The sequence below is a fragment of the Coenobita brevimanus genome, chromosome 22 (assembly GCF_032717465.1).
Source record: "Coenobita brevimanus isolate Jiangsu-jjx chromosome 22, ASM3271746v2, whole genome shotgun sequence".
NCBI lineage: Eukaryota > Metazoa > Arthropoda > Malacostraca > Decapoda > Coenobitidae > Coenobita > Coenobita brevimanus.
Genome location: NC_136975.1, coordinates 12485206 through 12508387, shown reverse-complemented (window position 1 = coordinate 12508387; position 23182 = coordinate 12485206). Strand labels below are relative to the sequence as shown.

Below are 23182 nucleotides of genomic sequence, written 5' to 3'. Positions count from 1 at the left end.
AAGCAGAATGGAATCCCCGTTATAACAAACCAGACTCCTGCCTCTAGGCCTAATGGCTGATAAAGGGCCCCAATGCTTTACAAACAACATATCTATGTTCCATAGACACAATCACTTCACATTATAGTCAAAAATACTATACAATCACAATATTTCAGTAATGGCTTCTGCCTCATGTGGGAGGGGGAAAATGGCGGATTTAAAGGGACGACTGACAGCAGTGCTACCCTCCAGCCCGACTGGTCATGAGATACTGAAGTTTTTCTGCTGCGCATTGGCATATCAGAGCAGTAATAGTGTTGCCAAGTATTTACTTCAGAAGAGAGACGCACCCACTAGAGCGCACAAAAATTTGACGCAAATCCGCCGAAAACTCTCCTTTTGACAGTGTTTTTTTTCTGCTTAACAACGTGATTCACGTTTACGTGCGTTTAAATGCCAAACTAACAAAGAACGCGATTCACTTCAACGTGAGACTTAGTGTAGTGATACCCTGTTTTGGGGGTAGCTCTACATTGAGTGGGAAGCCAAATGATTTCCTGAAAGTCAGGAAAGCATTCACAATGCTGGGTGGTAACCTTATAACCAACCAACACGTGTTCCCTACGTGACAACAAGTGGGTTGGCGGACGGTTAGTGCCCCTCCCCGGAAAACAACTAAATAAAAATACGAACAAGAAGCCTCGGACCAAGACTGACCAAAAGGTGACGACTAAGGACTGAACAAATTATGTGGTATGGATAGCTACATGGAATGTAAGAGGTGTAAATGTTGAGGTGAAAGAGAGATTGTCCAGGTGCCTGAGGGTGCAAAAGTGGATGTATGTGGATTGACTGAAATTAAATGGGGAGGTAAGAGTGTGAGGGTCTGAGACTACGGATGGGGGTATATGCACGGGAGTAGCTGAGAATGAGAGGGCAAAAGAAGGAGTGTATTGCTATGAGTAACAGATGGAAGCAGAATATAAGAGAGTATGGATCAGTTGGCTTAAGGATTGTGTGGGTAAGAGTGAAAGTTGGACTTCAAATGTGGATGATTGTGTGCGTGTATGCGCCAACGCAAGATCGAGCAAGCAGAGTGAGAGAAAAGTTCTGGACAAATGTGGAAGCGTGCATGGAAAAGATTGAAAGGAATGAGAGAATGTCTGAATGAAGATATGAATGGAAAAGTAGGGAATGTGAAGGTGGATGGAGTAGTTGGTGAGTGGGGTGTGCCTGTAGAGACGGATGAGAATGGCAGTGCTATAGTGGACATTTGTGCTGGGAGGGGGTTGGTGATAGCTAATACCCTCTTCAGGCACAAAATGATCCATAGGTATACGTCGTAAGTGATGAGAAGGGTGGATGGTGAACTGAATGAAGGGAAGGTTATGACTGATTATGTGTGTGTGTGGATGAAAGGATGAGAAGGTGTGTAATGGATGCAAGAGTAGACAGAGGTTGGGGGAGTGGGCTTTTGGACCACTCCTTGTCAGAATTAAAGTCCAAACGAAATAGAGAAATAGAAGAAGAGAATGACAGGAGTAAGTAGTTCTTACAATGAGGGTGGAAAAGGAGGGTGGAAAAGTTACAAAAGGATGGAAAAAAGGCAGAATATGAGAGGGAAGTGGAGGAGAGATTGGGTAAATATAGACTGAAGAACATGGGGGATATGGAAGGTGTGTGCAAGATATTCACGAAAGAAATATGTGCAGCATGTGAGGTGGTGTGTGGGGTGAAGAGAAAACGAAAGGCGATGCAGGGAACAGCATGATGGACAGAAGAGGTGAGAGAGGCTGTGGCACAAAAGAAGAAAGCATATAGTGAGTGGATGAGAAACAGGGGCGTCGAAGAAGTTGAGAGACAGAAGAGAGAGCTACTTGTAGAGAGGAAGAGAGGGGTGAAAAGATTAGTTAGAGGATGAGGAATTTGGAAGGAATTTGAGTGAAAAGTGGAGGAAACGTAAGAAAATGTTCTGGAAAGAGATAAAGAGAGTTAGACAGGGTGTCAAAGAAATTAGCTGGGGAGAGAAAGATAACAATGTTAGATTACTAGTGGAGAAGGGAGAAAGAGTGAGCAGATGGAGGAACACTTTAAGGAATTGTTGAATATGGAGAATGAAAGAAATGCAAGTACAAATGGCTGGTGAATGGCTGGGAGAAGGAGGGATGAGAGAAGAGAGGAGGAAATCAGTAAGATGGAAGTTGTGGAAGCAATGAAGAAAGTTAAAACCCGGAAGGCCCCGGGAATTGATGGAGTGTGTCGTGAAATGCTTAAGCATGGGGGAGAGATAGAAATAGAATATGTGTGGAAGATGTGTGGATTGGCCTGGGAGGATGGTAGAGTCCCCGAGGATTGGAAGTCAGGTATTATTTCCTTGTACAAAGGAAAAGGGGAAATGAAGTGTGTGATAATTATATGGGAATTTGCCTTCTTAGTGTAATAGGAAAAGCATATGGTAGGATACAATGACAGAGTTAGGGAAGTAACAGAAGAAAGAGTTGGAGAACAGGGAGGTTTTAGGAAGGGAAGAGATTGTGTACATTATTCATTCTTATATTTTTAGTGGAAAAGTTTCTAGAGACAGGAAAGAAGTTGTATGCAGCCTTCATGGATTTGGAGAAAGCATATGACAGGGTGGATAGACAAGGATTGTGGAAAGTATTAAGAATATATGGAGTAGATAAGAAGTTGTTGAATGTCGTGAAGTGCATGTATGAGGGTGCTAAGGCTAGTGAACTGAGTGAATTTTTCTATTTGAAGGTTGGATTGAAACAAGGATGTGTAGTGTCTCCATGGTTGTTTAGTCTGTATATGGATGGGGTTATAAAAGAGATACAAGGTAGGGCAGTGGATGTTGGAGCAGTCCTAGTGAGAGAGGGCACTGTTTGGAAACTTCCTGTTCTGTTGTTTGGAACTAATACTGTGTTGTTAAGTGAAGCCGAAGGGGAGCTGCAAGGCTTGGTGGGTGAGTTTTGGAGAGTGTGTAAGACGCGGAATCTAAAGGTGAATTTACTGTAGGGAAGAGTAAACTGATGGTCTTCGAGAGAAGTGATGTCAGTGAATGTACAATGAGGTTGGATGGGAAGGAAATGGAGAATGTGAATGCATTTAAGTACTTGGGTAGTTTGATGAGTGGGGATGGAAGTTTAGAAGGTTAAGTGTTTGGAAGGGTGCAGCAGGGAAGAAAGGTTGCTCTTTCCTTGAAAGCAGTGATACATGGAAGTGAGCATGGAAGTGAAAAGCTACTACATGACAGTATTGTGATACCAACTCTCACGTATAGAAGTGAAGCTAGGACCTTGTTGGAGGGACAGAAGTCAAGAATTAGAGCAGTGGAAATGAGTTATTTGAGAGGATCATGTGGAGTCACATGGAGAGACAGACTGAAGAATGATGAAGTGAAGGAGCGTTGTGGTGTGGATGTGGATGTGATAGGAAGCGTTAGGAGAAACACATTAAGGTGGTTTGGCCATGTGGAGAGGATGGAGAGTGAGTGACTGACAAGGAGAATGTATGTGAGTGAGGTGGAGGGGGGGAAGAGGGAGAGGGAGGCCGAGGAAGAGATGGAGGGATGGAGTGGAAAGGCGTAGAGAGGATCTGTGAGCTGGGAGCATGGCAATGAAAAGGCGGGGGACATAGCGACATGAAGGCGATTTGTTTGTGGCCACCACTTACGGGATTACGGCGTCTGGCAGCAGATAAATTGACAGAGACTACTAATAATATGTGAGAATGCTATTATACCACTTGCCGTGTTTTGCATTCTAGTGACTATTCTGCAATATTTTACTTAGTAGGTCACATACAGAAAACTGGTATAATAACCAATAATTACAGTACTGTACAGTTTTTGTAGCCTTCATCACCTAATATCATGGGTAGGATTTTGGAAAAATATATGACAGTGCGAGCTGCTAGTAGTTGACTGAGTTGCTAATTAAATTACCTGGCGATCACTGATAACTGAGTTTGTGAACACGACCATTATTTCAGCCTGAACTATGGCTTGAGGACATTGTTGTTGGTAAATATTATGACAGAACTGGAAAAAGAGATAAAAAGATCCCGGACGGTGATCATTAATTTGGTTAGTTTTTCTGGAATGTTTTTGCCTATATCTAATCCCTAACTTATTGTTTTTAAGCAGTTTTTATCTTATCTATTTTCTTTTTAATATTGGCTTTTGTTTTTAGCCTATTCTTTTATTTTATCTTAGTCTTTTAATTTTTACAACATTGCCATTATTTTCTTCGCCTTAAATTTTTTTTCCTTATTTTATATTTTATTTTCGTTTTCATATGTTTTTTTTTAATACCAGGATTAGTTTACGTTATATAAACTTTATATTTGGCACTTATAAAGTTTTATTGTCTTAAGCATTCCTATTTCTTTCACTTAGTTTTTATCATTTCTTGTTATGCCTTCTGATCTACTCAGAATTTGCACTTTTAACAGTTGCTCATTGAGGAGGAATATAAATTTCATAAGCTTTACAATGTGATATAATATTTCTGCAGGAAACTTTTGTAATAAAAGATAACCTTTGGACTAATGAACATTATGACCATTGGTGTAGGAGCAACATATTCTGATAAAGCTTTAACTGACATGGCTGGTAGACCAGAAGGAGGTATGGCAATACCGTGGTGGAAGGATTCTTCTCTTGAAGTTCAGCATATTTACCATGAAATGTCATTTATTATACAGTATATCTATATCTATGTCTGTCTATCTATCTATCTATCTATCTATATATCTATCTATATATGTATGTATGTGGCAAAAATATTATTATTGTAAATGTATATATGAACACTGATACATGCTGTTATGTATTGCACCTGTATTTTGACACTATTAAATTTTAGGTAAACATATTAAATTCAACGTCATTACTCATTAGCACAAACTGATAATGTGTGTGTGTGTGTGTGTGTGTGTGTGTGTGTGTGTGTGGGTGGGTGGGTGGGTGGGTGTTTGTTTACTGATAGCCACCTGAGGAGAGAGAGAGAGAGAGAGAGAGAGAGAGAGAGAGAGAGAGAGAGAGAGAGACGAGGTGGTGGAATAGGTTGCATGTTTTCCGTTAACAAGGGAGGGGGCATCCTGTGTTTGGTGTAATTTAAAGTGTATAATCTGGTCTTTATGAAGTTAATAAAAATAAATTGGTTTATTATTATTTAGGATACAGGATATCATTGACACCTTAATAACTATACTGTAATGACTAAGAATGTATAACTGTTGGCCGCTCACTCCCATACTCCCCCCTTCCCCCTATATTGCTCCATTTCTGGGTGAACTTGCCTTTTATTTCTGAACCACAACTCAACCTGCCTCTTGGTTTATGTTACAAGGCAAGGGAATTATTTTATATAACTCAGACTTTATAAATAATATAGTGCACAGCCCATTATCCAAAACAATCACATAATATGTATGAGCCTATAACAAAGCATAATACAATGGCCACATAATTCGGAGGATGATGCTTAGGGATTCGAATAATTGTCGGGCACACACACACACACACACACACACACACACACACACACACACACACACACACACGGGCGCGCGCTGTTGCCACGTTAGCCAAATCCCGCATCCAGTTGGTCCAGTCGGAACTCTTGCCGAGTGTACATTTGCATAGAAAACAGTGTTCACACTGCATGTGATAGTTACAAGCACCTATTTGTGAAGAGAAGCAAATTTAAGACTGTTCCTGGCTGGAACAGAAATGTTAAGTGTCTCCATTGCAATGCCAGAGAGAAATACAGTAATCTCTCGATTATCTGACGTAATAGAGCCATCGGTATGTCCGGATATGGACGAAATCTGGATACAGAACAGTATCCTACTTACCAATACCCTACCCATACCCAGCCTATATGTAGTACTCCCTCTAATTGTGGCAGTGTTCTTCAGCGTCTTTCGGCTATTTAGACATCGAAGCACACATGGGAATATTCAGTATAATGCTAGACATTTAGAAAATTATGCATGAACAATAAAAATCTAAAATAATCCACGGTACTTACCACCCAGTGAATGGCGGACAGGTGTCATAACCTGCTAGTCTCCAGCTGGTGTTTAACAAATTTCAAATTCCTCCTCCTCCTCCTCCTCCATCCGCTGGAGCTGGGCAATGAGTGGGGACATGCAGCGAGGTGATGGCGGCCTACCCACCTCAGAAGACTCTGAAGACAGCCTCAAGCACACATCTGATGGCAACTCAGTGGCTGTCGATGTGCTCGGCTGTGGGTCCAAGAGTGAAGACTGGGGACGAGGTGATGGTGGTGGGGAGAATGGGCTCGCACACGGAGGGGTGGCAGGCTTGAAAAGGAAGTCGATCTTGGTCTGACAATAAATGCAATGATTCTGATGAAGGATGACAGCGTCCATGACTGCCCACAGATCCATCGCCAGCTTCAGTGGCACCAACTCCCTGTCGCGGTGCAGAACTAAGCATATTCGAGCACTTGCTCTTTGCCGGCATGTAGCACACCAAGACAAGAGAGTGATGGCATCATGGGGTGCTCAGAGTCAGGGTTCTCGTCCTTGTTGCTGTCCTCTGCCAGCCCCACAGAGACAGCAGCGGCAATCTCCTCATCAGACAACGTCTGATAACCAGGATTGCCACCATCGTCATCCAACCACTCCCTCACATCACTGACGTCCACATCTCGCCTGCCGTATGTAGATGAAGACAGAAATCATCCACGTCAAATCTCTCAAAGTTGTTTGAAGCCTCGTATCCCTGAAGGAGATGAAACCAACCGCTTTCAAGGGTTTTGATGGAGACTTCCTTCCAGCTGAACACCAAAGTCTGGATGTTGTAAGGGCGAAGATTTTCCAAGGACCACTTCCCACATGTATTGAAACCTTGCTCGTCCTTTAGCAGCACCATCATATCGTCGAGGTACCTCTGATGGTACAGTCTCTTTGCTGCCATGATAAAACCTTGGTCCTTTGATTGAATGAGAGCAGTTGTATTAGGTGACAGAAGCTTGCATCTGATATGGCTGTTATCAGCAACCAGTTCCTTCTCGGATGGATGCACAGGAACATTTTCGATGGTCAGGAGTCCCTTCACAGGGTCGCGAGGGATACCATGTTCCTACGTATGATAATAGATAACATCCTTGACAAAGTGTAAGTGGAACCAACCTCTGAAGATATTGCTGGTAAACCAGGCCTTTACAGAATGGTACCACACAATGGGCAGGCTATCCTTCAAACCACGGAGACAACGTGGTTGTTTTGTATGTCCAGCAATAACGGGCTTGAGGTGGTGCATTCCGTTAGCATTGGCACAGCACAAAATCGAGACATGCTGTTTGGACAACTTCTGACAAGGCACACTCCTCTCCCTCTCTGCTACCAGGGTGTTGGTGGGCAAGGAGCAATAGAGAGACTAGTTTCATCAGCACTGAACACCTGACCAAGAGCATGGCCCTCACCCTTGATCAGGTGCTGCACTTTCTGGCAATATGGCTCAATATCCTCTCCTGTCACCTCTAAAGCCTCGCCATGTGTCTTACATTCAGTAAGTCCGTGTCGAAGTTTGAACTGGAAGAACCAACCTTCAGATTCCCTGAAGTTGTGCACGTTGTGTAGGTGTGCAAGCTTCTCAGCTGCCGCCTTCAGCTCAGCCCCATATACAAGCACACCGGCACCCCATGGTTGGCAGAACCACACCAAAGTTGACTGGTCGGTGGCAGCCTGGCAGGGCAGAGATATCACCTTCCTGTTGCCCTTCTAAGTGGCATTGCCATAGTCATGTCCATGCTGAGTCACCTTGGCCCGTGATTTCTTGATATCAGACAAGGTTGAATGGGCCAGATCATATTCCAACAGACTGCATGAAGTAGTCCAGCCTTTGTCAGCCTTGCTCAGTATCTCATGCTTCCTTCTCAAGTGTCAAAGCTTCCTATTTCTCTTCTTGGGTTGTGGTGGGACTATCATTACACACACGAGAAAGCCACAGAGGAAAATCAAGGCCTGAAGAAGGTAGGGAACCACCACAAATGCAACAATGGAAGCAATCATGGTTACAAGTCGGCCAAGCACATCCACACTCATGAGAGGAAGATGGGAACAGAGGTGCGATAAAGCCACATGAACACAGTGCTGCCATGTTTCTACCCAAACTATGAGTACACAGTTAAGATGTGTCAAACTGACCTATGAGTGCAAGGGTCAGTTTCACTTGGCCAGGCAAATGTTGCCATGTGGGAGCAACACTGAACCCCCATACATCATGGTCTCAGGGAGTGTCTATATAATCTGGCCAGCCAGGTGATTTGACCAGTTGGTAGGGAGGCAGACTGCTGCACGTACCCGGGAGCCTTAGAATGATCTGGACGGCCAGGAGACTTTGACCATTCGGTAAGGTGGTGGATAACCATTTTTGATAAGCTTTTGGGTTAGGTCTGTATTACACACGGCCGGTAGCGTTCGAGTGATCCAGGCGGCCAGGGGGCTTTGACCATTTGGTGAGGATGTCGACAGACATTTTTGCTCAGTTGGTGGGTTAGGGTCTATTACCTGTGCATGGCCAGAGAGGCTAGCCGGCCAATAAACCGATTTTTTGAATTTGTAGGTCACCCAGTCAGCGATGTCAGAAATTTTATGTTCGGATACGGACAAAAAGATCCAGATACAGAAATACTAGAGCCAAGACCTAACATTTGGATTCAGAGTATGTCAGCTTTGGAGCATCCTGATAAGCAAGTGATTACCGTACTTAAGTTGGGAGACAAGTGGCAGAGAACTAGGCACACAAGAACATGCTGCCATGACAAATAGTAGAAAAGCTTTTATACATGCCTTAAATTATTGTAAAATAAATGAACACGAGGAGATGTGCCTATCAATCACGCAAAAGTTTTCTTATAGGGACAAAAGTTAGTTGGGGAATATGTATGAAAAAAGAGTAAGTAAAAAGGGTCAACTAATTGATATAAGAATTGAAAATGCCTTCATTACTGACTTGAAAACTCAGTGGCCAGAAAGAGAAAAATTTCACTTCCGAATTTCGGCACAGTCACTCAGAAATGTAATTTGTAGGTTCAGTATGGGAGTTGGCCATGATGGTATTCACTCAGACATTAATCAGATGCCTTGTTACACACCCTTGCTACTGTAGTTTTTTTTTTTAGTTTTTTTTTTATTCGCTGTTGTCTCCCTAATGGTTTACTGGAGGGCACTATCACCCCCATAACCAAAGACAAGAGAAATGTCACCGATTCCATGAGTTACAGGCCAGTAATGGTGTCTTCATGTTTTCTTTTCTTTTTTTTAAATTCCTTGTCTTAGATCTATTGTGGACTTGAGTAAAGCCTCTGATAAATTTAATCATATAATACTTGGGAAAAAATTAATAATATATAATATTCCCACTGATATTACTTTTACACATTACTTAGGAATTAAAGGGCAAATACTACCTGGCAGGGTAGCAGCAGCAAGTATTGCTACATTGATCAAGGGGTAAGACATGGAGGAGTTCTTTCACCTTTTCTTGTTAATTTTTATATTAATCACATAGCAAACGAAGTCTCAAACTGTCACTTGGTATGTAACACTGGCATATTCAGGTTAAATATCTTAGTATACTTAGTATATGCAAATGAGTTAGTACTTCTTGCTGAGTCACTAGCAGACTTGGTGAGCTTGTATTCGTTCTTATGTTTCACACTGGAAGATCGTAACTTGATTATCAACCAAAAGCAAGAAAAAATGCATTCATTTTAATAAAAAATCTTTTGTCGGTGAATTCGTAAAGCTGAAAAATGATCAGACAGAAGTGGTAGTGTTATAATTATCTAGGTCAACATACTTTATATAATTTTAATTATTTTAATGGTATAAATTTTAGTCAATAATTTTTATGCTTTCTTTAATAGCTTTTTTTAGAGAGAGAGAGAGAGAGAGAGAGAGATTTTAAGCATGTAAATATTGATACTTCTTTATTTTTGTATAACACATACTACCTTCTAAGTTTTGGCCTTCCACATACAGGTTTTAAACAAATATTTTAAAATGCTTCGAAGTCACATTCAGTAAAGCTTTGAAATAAATGACTGGTGTTCCCATATACGCTAGTACTCATATTAAAACCAGAAACTGCAATTAGTTGTTACTGAGACATCACGTAGCCCTGACCCAAGCAAGGTATGTCAAGAGCCTAATGAAGGTTCACAATCGTCTTATCAAGAATAATATTCTCCATTTACTCAATGACATGGTGATTAACAGTGCTGTTGCCCTGTTCAGAAAGGACTATAGGGTAGATACTCGTATCCTTGTAGAAACTTGGATAACCTAACCTCTCGTATAATTTGGGTACAAAGACGAGGACAGGCGAGGTCCCTGTATTTTCTGTGGATATTAGTGCATTTGTTATTGTGGTATGGGATTGATTTACTGTAGATTTTGTTTTGTTTTTCAGTAAAAAATTTGGTATTATTTCGTATTTACACCCAACTCACTGACAAGAAAATGGGCTAACTCACCTTATACTTTACGCAAGTCTAAGCCTTTTTTCTTCTATGGCACTTCTGTCGAAAATCAACCGTTGATGAGTTATGCAATATATATTGTTATTATCTTCAATGGGAGACAGCCATATTTTCCCCGCCGTGGTCGGACGGTTGTGTGTGTTTGTTTGTGCGTGTTATGTGTGTGGGTGGATAGAGTGCATGCGTCACACATGATTCAGCCAATCACAAAGTAGGATTTCAAATGCCCCATGCTAAGGCCTGCAGGATTTGAAAGTCAGTTTGTCTCCAGCCATGATTGTGAAGGCTGCAAATTAATTACTTCAGGAACTCTAAACTGGTAGGAAAAGGCATTATTTCGTATTCACACCCGGTTAGGTTAGGTTAGATGAGGTTTGGTTAATGTCAGAGGGGTCTGGGGGGCGAAGCCCCCCAGTTAGGAAACACGGCCAGGGCTGGGGGGACTGGGAAGCGAAGCCCCCCAGTTAGGAAACACGAACTCCCTAAGAAGCTTAAAATTATATTTTTCCGAAGGATTTTAGTGTTTTTCGTTTGAACTTGATACCAGTTTCAGTTGGAAATCACTCATTTTGGGGCGTTTCCCCCACCCAAAACCCCACTTCCCCACAGGTCCCCCATTATTCTTGAGGGGGGGAGGGACCGTAAAAAAAAAAGTTATTTCCGACAGAATGATATCAGATTCAAACGAAAAACACTAACATCCTTTGGAAAAATATAATTTTAAGCTTGTTTGGGAGTTGGGTGTAAATACAAAAATTTACCAACATTTTTAAATATATTTCCTTTTTATGCAGTGTGGAGTTTATATTATTTACTGTCAGTTTTTTAGCTATTATTATTCTTTTTGGTTATTTTATTTTTTTATTAATTTTAAGAGTTCAAAGTTATTGTTACTGAATGAATTTTACAATTTTCTTACTATTTACATTTACATTCTTATTGTTTTTATTTATCCTTTCCAATATTTATTTCTAGTAATTTCTTTTAAATACTTATAATTCTTATGAATTTCAGTATAGATTCTTTAAAATCTTTTTAATATTTGTAACATTATCACTTTGTCTCTTCAGTAGCAATTTAAAAAATCAACTTGTACAGCATTGTAAGTCATTTTTGTTTTAAACATTTTATTCACATACTGTTTCACATTTTAATCACTCTTTTTGTCACAATTATACAATGCAGTAGACTTTCAGCTTATTCTTTATTATTTATGTAGAGATGTGAGGAAAAACTGATCAGTTTGATTAAATCAATATGCTATCACGTATATTAACCATAATACTGTATGTAAGCTTAAGTCTGGAGTTAGACTGGTTAGTAGTGAGCACGAATATTTCAGATCATGTACCAACTCTGACAAGTATAAAATATGTGGTATAATGTTGTTAAGAAGCGAAATTTGCCAGTTAGGTAGCCGAAATGTTTCTCGATGTTTCACGATGTTTACGGTAGCTAGCTCTGGTACGAATCTGAGTTGCCAGTTTGCTTGATGTTTGTGAGCGTAGTTATTTCGTAAGTTATGCATTAATTTTTGTGCTTTTTATCTTTATGATATTTTATTTAAGTGATTGCTTGTTAATTATGTAATTCAGTTTAAGTTTCTGTGCTAAATAATTTACAGTGTTATATGATGTAAGAAAACTCTTTCATGTTTCGGTCATCTCCGAGGTGGTAACTGTGTTCTCTTTCTCTAGAATACACGAGGACAGTGGAGAAGTAGATCATTTTCAAGCAATGCAAGCTTATTAAAGTTTGGAGAAGAGACTAGTTCAAGCTCAGTCGGTTTTCAGATCGGTTTGAGTGTAGTGCACTGCTGTTAGTGAAGTTCGGGAAGTGTTCCTGGCAAGCATTAAGTGTAATTCCAGTTAGTGAAGGCTATTTTTGGTACTTGTGAAAACAGTGAAGTGTTGTCAAGCATTAAGTGTAATAGCAGTGAAGTGTTGTCAAGCATTAAGTGTAATAGCAGTGAAGTGTTGTCAAGCATTAAGTGTAATAGCAGTTAGTAAATTTGTATAGCTCCAGTGCTTGTGAGAACAGTAAAGTTGGAAAGCATTCAGAGTAATTATTTGGGAAAATAAAGACAGTCAACCTAAGAAGCCAGTGTTTATTCACCACGCTTGAGCTGATCTTGCATACTATAAACCTAAAGGCTGACCATAAGAAAAACAACTCACTGGGCAACGTCCTTCCTACACTGAACTCCTGCTGTTGGAGCTTGTGGCAGTGCAGGGTACGGACGTAACACTAGTGTCAGGAGTGGGATAATTTACTGTAAGTGCTGCAGTGAGGCTAACCTTCCATATGGAAGCAGGAGGTGTGCAGACAAGGTCTCGAGCTGGGCTGGAGGAGGAAATGTCCGTGGCAATAACTGTGAAGTTATTACAGGCACAGATGCAAGAACTGAAGAACAATTACAGACACAGAATGAAGGACAGAAAAAAATCCAAGCAAAATTACAGGCCCAAAGTGAAGAACAGAAAGAGCTCAGAAACGAATTCAAAGAACAATTACAAGCACAAAGTGCCCAATTACAGGCACAGAATGAAGGACTGAAAGAACAACTGCAAGCACAGATGAACAACTAGAGGCACAATGTGAAGAACAAAAAGAACATCATGAACAACTTCGCAAGGCATTACAGGAGCAACAGAGGGAATTACAGTTAAGGATGCAAGGACAGCTGGATGCTTTCATGGGGGAAATGAAGGAAGAACAGGAACAATTGACAGAGGAGGTATACACTGAGCTACAGCAGCAGAAGTATGAGGTAAGCAATAATGTGACTGAGTGCAGACAGCATGTAGATGACCAGTTGATGTCAATTAGTGAGGAAATAGTGACGGAGTGCAAACAGCATATGGAAACCAGCTGAAGATTAGTGAGGGAATAGTAATGGAGTGCAAACAGCATTTAAATAACCAGTTGAAGCTCGTAGATGACCATGTGAAGATAATTAGTGAGAAATTGAGGCTGTACAGAAATATTGCACTGCTGAGCCTCAGGTTAATGTACAGGGAGCATATGAAAGGAATGGACAGTGCATGGTGAATCTTCACGGATCCCAGGCATCTAAAGGTAGCATTACAGGGTCGAATAATCAGAATGCAGAAGTTTTAATTACGATGCCCCAGTTTTTAGGCACCAAACTAGTGAAGTGCATGGCTATAATGGAGGTCCAATTAAAAAGAAACCCCAGAAATTTTATGGTAGAGTATCTTGGGAAGCTTACTGTGCACAGTTTGAGTTACTTGCGGATCAGAATGGCTGGGATGATAGGCAGAGGGCAGTGCAGCTTGCTACTAGCCTTAAGGGTGCTGCAATGGATATTCTGGACCAGATGTCAGTGATGGAGAGGAACAGATATCAGTCCCTTGTAGAAGTGCTGGAGTGCAGATATGGGACCAAGTACCAGACTGAGGTTTACAGGGCAAGACTCTGGAGCCGTGTACTGGGTCGAGAAGAATCCCAACAACAGGTTGCTCATGACCTGGAGAATATGGTATATAAGGCATACCCTGGAGCTGAACCTAAACTGTTGGTTATTATTCTGAGGGACCACTTCATCTATGCTCTTGACAGTGCTGAGTTAAAAATGCAAGTGAAGCAGGCACAACCAAGAAGCATGCAAGAAGCACTAGCCAGGGTTCTAGAGTCTGACTCCTACGTCAGATCCAGTACATCCACTTTTCAGGGAGGTCTTAGTGCAGGATTCTAGGCAAGAAAGAGGTAGGTATGTGAAAAGGAAAAATTTGAAGTTACTGGTACTGTGAAAAACCAGGATACAGAGAAGAGGACTGCTACAAGTGGAAGAGGGAACAGGAGAAGGCCAGAGGAGACTACTGGTTCTGCGGGAAGTCGGGGCACAAGAAGGAGGATTGTCACAAGTGGAAGAAGGAGCAAGAACAGAGCAGTGCAAGGAAATCGTCAATTGTAAAAAAACCATGTTGGACATCTAGTGAGGTGGAACACTTCAATTCTGAGTGTCCAAAAAAGAAAAGGGATGATAAGAAGAAGGTTGCAGAAGACAAGAAAGAAGCAGAAAACTAGTTGAGGCTGGTGTGAAGGGGCAACCACCAGCCAGCTTTTCCCAAGTACTCCACCACCGAGAAAATGCAAGAGAAGGCAATCGACGGTGTGCAAATAGATGGAAGGATAGACGGAAATAAGTGTTCCATGGTGATTGATTTGGTGTCAGTGCAGACTTTTGTGAGGCCTGATGTGTTACGTCATCAGTATCTGCCTGAGTCATCAGAACGACTGTGTGGAGTAACTGATCACCGCACAGAACTGAGGGGACCCCTGGATGTCCAGACTGAAGTGGCAGGGCAAGAGGATACTCTGCCAGTCTACGTGGCTGACATGGAGGATCCTTGCCTTCTGAGTCTGGACTATCTGATGTCCATGGGATGTGAGCTGGACTTCTGCTCCATGAAGCTGAAGGTTCAAGGAAGGTCGGTCCCCGTCACAGCAGTGAAACATACCGGCTATGGTGGCGAGGTGAGGGCACTTCATACTACACTGATATGCCCAAAATCAGAACTGTTGTTCCAGTGTAAGGTGAGTGACTCTTTTGACAGCTATATAGGGGTAGTGGAGCCTGATGTACTGTGCAAGACGAAGACCGGAGTGATGGTGGGGAGAACACTGATGGAAACAGGTGCAGGTGAAGTGCCAATTGTAGTGGCCAATTTCTCCCTTGAACCACAGATCAACGAGGGAGACATTTTGGGACTGTGCCAGGCAGTGGGCCCTGAGTGGCATCAGAGGAAGGCCAGTAAAAGAACTGTAGCCAAGGAAGATGGGTACGTACTAGAGTGTTTACAAGACCTTTTCCCAAGGAGTTGCCAATGCCTGGATGGTTCACAAGTGCTGAAGTTGAGGCAGCTGCTGACAAAGTTTTGCTGATGTCTTTTCCAAGGGAGACCTTGGCCTGGGTTGGACTGATCTGGTGGAGCACAGTATAGACACCGGGGATCACTGCCCGATTAAACAGCCAGCACTGAGGATGGCGCCAGCCCAATGGCAAGAAATTGAGAAGGTGATGGAGAACTCTCCAAAGTCAAGGAGTAATAGAAAAGTCTGGCAGTCCTTGGGCATCAGCGGTGGTTCTGGTAAGGAAAAAACGATGGCTCAGTAAGGTGTTGTATAGATTATCAAACACTACATGAAGTAACCGTGAAGGATGCATACCTGTTGCCAAGAATTGATGACACCCTGGATGCTCTGTCAGGTGCTAAGTGGTTCTCCACCATAGACATGAAGGCAGGATACCACCAGGTCAAGGTTGCAGAGAAAGACAAAGAGAAGACAGCCTTTTCATACAGGCAGGGTTTATGGCAGTTTAAAGTCATGTCTTTCGGGCCATTCAAATCCCCAGGTACTTTTGAGCACCTCATGGACCGAATTTTTGAAGGCCTGCACTGGCAGATGGCTCTCTTCTGTCTAGATGAAGTAATTTTGCTTGGACGGACTTTCAACAAGGAACTGGAGAGGCTGTCTGAGGTGCTGAACAGGATCCATGCAGCACACCTCAAGCTGAACACCAAGAAATGCTACATGTTTCAGAAGGAAGTAAAGTACCTGGGACACATTGTAGGCAAGAGCGGCATCCATACTGACCACAGAGAAGGTGGCAGCTGTGCAAAACTGCCCAATTCCAACTTGTGTGAGAGCTACAGAGTTTGCTAGTCTTGTGCACCAACTTTCGGCATTTTGTCAAAAACTACAACGACAGCTGCACCTCTTCACAGGCTGTTGAGGAAAAGGCAGAAGTTAGCATGGACAGCAGAGACTTAGAAAGCCTTCGACAAACTCAAGAATGCTTTGGCAAGGTCTCCAGTATTGCCATACCCAGACCAGAATCAGCCATTTATCTTGGACTTTGATGCTAGTGACCATGGTATTGGTGGAGTCCTGTCACAGAAGAAGACTGACAAAGAGTATGTGGTAACATATTACAGCAAGAAGTTCAGCCCACAAGAGCAGAACTACTGTGAGACTCATAAGGAGCTCTTGGCAGTGATGAAGAGCCTTGATTTCTTCCATCCCTACCTGTATGGGTCAAACTTCATCATCAATATGGACCATACAGGCCTCAAATGGCTGAAAACGCTAAAGAATCTGGAAGGACAACTGGCATGCTGGCTCGGGAAGCTAGACCAGCACAATTATGAGGTGCAGCACCGTTTTGGGCGGGTACATGGCAATGCTGACAGCTTGAGTCGTCGGCCTTGTGATCCAGAGTGCTGACAGTATAGTAAAAAGGAAGATCATAGTAAGAACAAGTGCTTGTGGGCCCTTCAGGTCCCTCGCACTTGTTCCTGCGGAGGGCTCTTGTGTTTACATGCTGTTCTAGTGTAACATTGTCATTGGATTTTTTGCAGTTAACTAGTTGATCGTGTTATTTGCAGCTTTGGGAATGAAACCCAAGTTGTCCGAACGCAAGTCTGAAGTACAGACACAGGCACACGGCTACTGCTACAGTTTATTTTAGTTCTAAATCTGGGGAAAAAATTCTACGGAGATCACATGCCGGGCTCCGGGAGCAGCGTTTTTTGTTCAGAATGTGATCGCTCATTAAATATAGCAAAAGTTTTTCAGTCGTGATGGGACCAAGTTTTTTTTACATCAGCGATTTTTCTGTGATTTTTCTGCCAGTTTTGGTGCGACTTGAATGTGTAGTTTCAGTTGCCTAAAATTCACACACACACACACACACACACACACACACACACACACACACACACACACGGCTACTGCTATAGTATCTTAGAATGCAGCCATACTGCAGTGACAGGGCCAGCATCAGATGAAGACCTGAAGAGGTTGCAGATGGAGGATGCAGATTTACAACCAGTGCTCGAGCTACTGGAATCAGTGGTACTTTCTTCGTTTGAACAACGGACTACTGGAGCGTCAGTGGGAGACACCCGATGGCCTCAGCAAGTATTGGTAACTGGTGATTTCAAAGAAGAAGAAGTCCAAGATCTTGAATGAGTCCCATAAAGAGATCGCTAGTGGGCACCTGTGAGTGACGAGAACTCTAAGCCGATGCAACAGAGGTTCTACTGGATTGGTATGCCTCAGGATGTTGAAGAGTGGTATCGGGCCTGTGATGTATCATGTGCCAAGAAGGGACTCAAGAAACATGGTTGTGCCCCTCTCCAGCTGTACCAAGTGGGTGCACCAATGGAAAGAGTTGTGGTGGACATTGCTGGACCTCTGCCATTCACTGAAAGAGGATACCGGTATATATGTGTCACCATAGACTACTTCACAAAATGCCCAGAAGCCTATGCCATCCTCAATCAAGAGGTGGCGACTGTTTCTCAGGTGTTGGTTGATCAGTTTTTCTTTTGTTTTGAGATGCCACAAGAGCTACATTCAGACCAGGATAGAAACTTCGAGTCTGCTGTGTTCCGTGAATGATGCAAGTTACTGGGGATCAAGAAGACCAGGATGACCTCCCTAAGACCACAGTCAGATGGGATGCGGAGAAATTCAACTGGACCCTGGGACAAGAACTGGCCAAGTACTGCATTGATGGACAAACAGAATGGGACCAGAAATTACCTGCGTTGCTGATGGCATATCAGTCTGCATCCCACGAGTCTACCTCCTACACTCCTGCAAAACTGATGTTGGGCAAAAAGTTACACTTACCTGTAGACTTGTTAATGGGAAGACTACCTGGTGAAGAGCTGCCTACAGACACCATCGGCTATGCGAAGCACCTTCAGGAAAGGCTGGCTGAGGTACATCACCCAGTGCGAGGAGCCCTCATGTTTTCAGGAGAGATGATGAAGTGCGAGTATGATACCAAAGCAAGTTAGGTGAGCTTCAAGGGTGGTGGCCAAGTTTGGTTATACAATCCTCAGTGAAAGAAGGGACAGTCACCGAAGCTGCAGAGCCCATGGAATGGGCTTTACACTGTGTTGGATCACCTATCAGACGTAATGTATTGGATTCGGAGAGGCAGGAAGTCTCGGCCAAAGGTGGTTTGCATGTACCACCTTTGGGCGAGACTTTCTGCCTCTCCGAATCCAATACATTACGTCCGATAGGTGATCCAACACAGCTGAGGATGTTGAAGAGGACCAATGAGCTTAAGTGCTCCTTGAAGAAGCGAATCAAGAAGAGGACCAAGACATTCCTGGAGGAGTGGACTGTGTGGAGGAGCAAGGACGCCATCGGAAGCGGAATAAAAGACCTGATAGGTTGAAGGATTATAATGTGTATAGTTAAATGTTTTATTAGGTTTAAGATTTATGTTTGTAAATATTGTGTAGCTTTGTCGGGACGACAAAGAACTAGGGAGAGGGTAGTGTTAAGACGCAAGATCTGCCAGTTTGGTAGCCGAAATGTTTCTCCATGTTACCCAATGTTTACGGTAGCTAGCTCCGGTACAAGTCAGAGTTGCCAGTTTATCTGCTGTTTGTGAGCGTAGTTATTTTATAATTTATGCATTAATTTTTGGGGTCTATTTCTTTTGGTTTATTAATGAGATTGCTTGTTAATTATGTAATTCAGTTTAAGTTTGTATGCTAAATAATTTACAGTGTTATATGATGTAAGAAAACCCTTCCATGTGTTGGTCGTCTCCGAGTTGGTAACTGTGCTCTCTTAAGAATACACCAGGACAGTGGAGAAGTAGATCATTCTCGAACAATGCAAGCTTATTAAAGATTTGAGAAGAGACTAGTTCAAGTTCAGTTGGCTTTCAGTTCAGTTTGAGTGTAGTGCAGTGCTGTTATTTAAGTTTGTGAAGTGTTCCTGGCAAGCATTAAATGTAATTGCAGTTAGTGAAGGTTATATTCGGTACTTGTTTAAATAGTAAAGTGTTGTCAAGCATTAAGTGTAATTACAGTGACGTGTTGTCAAGCCTTAAGTGTAATAGCAGTTAGTAAAGTTTGTATAGCTCCAGAACAGTGAAGTGAAGTTGGAAAGCATTCATTGTAATTATTTGGGAAAAGATAGACAGTGAACTTAAGAAGCCAGTGTTTATTCACCATGCTTGAGCTGAGCTTGTGTACTGTACACCTAAAGGCTAACCATACTGTAGGAAGAACAACTCACGAGGCAACGTACGTCCTATACTGAACTCCTGCTGTTGGAGCCTGTGGCAGTGTGGGGTGCAAACGTAAGACTATAATCTTATAACCTCTATGCCTATGCAATTATGTTACGAAACAAAGAAAAGAAACAATGAAAGTACTACATACTACTACTACTACTACTACTACTCCCGTCACTTCTGCTACTATCATCACGACTACTACTGCTGCTGCTATTACTCCTACTACTACTACTCCTACTACTACTACTCCTACTACTACTACTAGTGTCACTTTTGCTACTATCGTCACTACTACTACTACTGCTACTACTACTCCCATCACTACTGCTACTACCGTCACTACTATTACTACTACTACGTAGGGTTGCAAAGGGTGAGAAAGTTTCCGGGGAAATGGAAACTTTCCAGGGAATCTTTCCGGGAATTTTCAGGGCCCGGGAATTTTGGGAATTTTCAGGAATATTCACATTTTTCAAAAGATTTTCTGTGTATTAATAAGTAAAGCAATTTAGGGTAATATATATATTAATTAGATACAGTCTTCAACTCCAGTTAGTAGTATACGTGGACGTGTATTGAACGGGACTGAACGCGTCCTACTCAGTCACTGTGCCTCTCACTACACTACCCACTTCAGCCAGAAACAACATACAGAGAGGAGATCACGGTGGTCACTCCCCGTCCCTGCTCACCTCTTCATCCTTCTCACTGTCTGCATATCATTAATGTAAGTTGAATTATTGCATAACTGTCAGAGAGAAACTGGTCTATGTATGGAAATACACACACCAAACTGCGAAACAGGCTTACCAATGATCGAGGGGAAGAGTTGGTGGCCATTCGTGCTAATCTCAAACTGTTTGAAGATAACATGGACGAGAAAAAATTTAACCATCTGCACCAGTGAAATGGATTCAGACAGTGAAGTGATGGAAGATTCAGTGTCATCTGATTCAGAGGAAACTGAAGTTACCGAACAACAAAGTGAGAAATAAATGTAGTGAAAAATTGAGACAATCTGCTCTATTGTTTTAACTTGCATGGCATAGCCAGTGATAATTAATGATAAGTTTTGCTTTCTTATTCTGCTTGCATATTACTGTAAGGTACCAGTTTTGAGTAAAATTTTAGTTTACAAACAAGGTTTTCAGCTTACATACTGAATAACGCCACACATTTTGAGATAAGATGATCTAAAGCTTAGGAAGTTAAAATTGGATTGAAATAAACATTTTTCTTTACACATGACTTTTAATTCTCCTCAGGAAAAAGGGGCCACCTCTTTTCTTTTATAATTTTTAAGGCGTTCAAAACCTTCTGAAAGTTCCCGAAAATTCCAGAATATTCCCAACATTTCCAATAAATTCCCAAAATTCCCCTGGAAAGTTTCCGAGTTCAAAATTCCCGGGAATTTTACAACCCTACTACTACGCTGCTGCTACTACTACTACTACTAGTGTTGTCCTCCACTGCAAGAAGCCTTCCAGAAGCTTAATGAAATCCTATAGAGGAAGAAAAACTAAGTCAATAAATCACGTCACCGGATTAGGATATTTTTAGTTCCGCCTTTTATCAGCAAACTAGTGCCTACAAATTTCATTAACTCTCTCTTGGCTGGAGCAACTCTGGTACCGGTATATCATGCCACCTACCGCCAGAAGATTTTTACTGAACTCAGTAAATCACAGAAACCTAACAGTGTTAATAGCGTCACCGTTAGTCGTGCCACGGTCGTGGCTAGTTTGGTATTCTCTTTCACAACGCCAGGGAATTTTAGTCAGTGTTCAAGCCATCAAGCAGCTACTCGTACCTGATGAAAGCTATTGTACTCTTTACTGCACCTACCTTTGGGGATGTAGTAGCCGCTCAGCATGCAGTCGGCGGTTACATAGTGAGGCACGGAATAGGGAGTCAAGTTGAACACCCGCTGTATCTCATGTATGGTGGCTTGAATGTAAGGCAGGCTGTAGCGGGGAGAGGGGTGAGGGGTAAGGCAGAGAGGGGTGAGGGGTATGAAAATTTCTTGAGGGAGGAGATGAAAGGGAGAGGGGCCAAAGAAGTCAGGCATGCGGTAAAGAGGGGTGAGGGGAGAAAGGCTAGTAGAGGGGCTAATGTAACGCGGGAGGGATAATGGTAAGGGGTAAAGAGTTAGGGCGTGAGGTAAAGAGGGGGTAGGGGCTGAAGGAGATAGGGACAAAAAGGGAAAGGAGTGAGGGGTGAGAGGCGAGGGAAAAGGGGAATAGGGGCAGAAGAGGTGATGGGTGTGAAGCCAGGTTGGAGAGGATGAGTTGGTAGGTAGGCAGGTAGTGGAATGAGATAAGTGATTCAGTAGGTAGGTAGACTGGTATGCAGGCAGTAAGGTTAAGGCAGTCTACACTCTGGTTGTATGAATTTTAAGTTCTGATATCATAAAATCACAAATCTGTTGACACCAGACTCGTATATTATTGTTTGTAGCAGGAAACTGAATATCGCTGAACATCAGGGGACAGCCAGACAGTTAACCAAAAAGGCACATCCGCTTCTCATACTTTGTTGTTTGACGAGCACCGGCTACCAAAATTTACTAAGGCTTTAACAGGAGACAATATTAATATTAAATTTTATACTCCAGAGATACTAAAAAAGCAGGGTCTCGCATGCCCTTGAAGCTGGGTCTACGTTGCCAGTTGATCTGAAGAAGTAGGTCTAGAAACACATTAGGCCAGATGATGCTGGTTGGATTCAGTAGCTGGCAAACCATACTTGAAATAATTAACTCGTAATGATCTGCAATTAATATTTCGTATTTGTATTGTTCATACATTTTTGTGTTGTAAAATGGAATGACACATTTTGTGGAACCTCGGTAAGAATATCGATGTATTTGAGAGATATATACTTGCACTTTTTTTTTTTTTTTAGTAAACTACCTTTACTTATATTTACGGGAAATCATATCGCTCATTGTCATTTTCTTATTTCAATTTACTCACCGTTCCATATCAGAGAAACTGGGCTGTTTACCCTTGTCCACCACGGCGTCCAGCTCGTCCTGCATCTTCTTGGTGACGTCTGGGTTTTCTGCCAGTAGCTTGATGGCCATATTGAGGGTGGAGGACGTGGTCTCCATTCCCGCCAAGAACATGTCCCACACCAGAGACGTCAGCTGCTCCACTAAGACAGGTTCCGCCAATTAGAATGGCATTATGAGTGACTTCAGATATCTCAATTTATTCTGCATGTTACACTTCAGTATCCTTTTATTTGTCAATGACGCAAACTATGCCATTATTAAAAGTGATATAAATAAATACAAGAGAAAGTTCAGGTGTAATGTGCAAAATGTTTCGTTGCCAGTGTTCATGTTTTTGTCCATAGTTAGGATAAAGCGCCAATTCAGATAAGTTTATACCGCCAATATGCCCAGATTCGGACTCAGTAAGAGAGAAAGAGAGGGAGAGAGATGGACGGACATATTGACAGAGAGAACTTTAGGGTACAACTGCGCACTAAAGTTGTTTTAAGGACTATACATTTGACTTTGCCGTTCGATCTTGACTCTCAGGTGATTGCTTAAAAAAAAAAGAATCACTGTGCTTATCTGTTTGACCCTCAA

At 42.2% G+C, this 23182-nt stretch overlaps 1 protein-coding gene across 1 annotated transcript in view; it reads right to left on the bottom strand.

Moving 5' to 3' along the window:
- The window catches only part of LOC145392426 (cytochrome P450 2J3-like), a 127040-nt gene that overhangs the window by 57943 nt on the left and 45915 nt on the right, over positions 1-23182 (bottom strand). The window contains exons 11-12 of the mRNA XM_080266835.1: positions 22560-22740; positions 21430-21548 (exon numbers count right to left, since the gene is read on the bottom strand). Of these exons, the coding sequence (XP_080122961.1) occupies positions 21430-21548; positions 22560-22740 (300 nt within the window). The remainder of the gene's footprint in view (positions 1-21429; positions 21549-22559; positions 22741-23182) is intronic.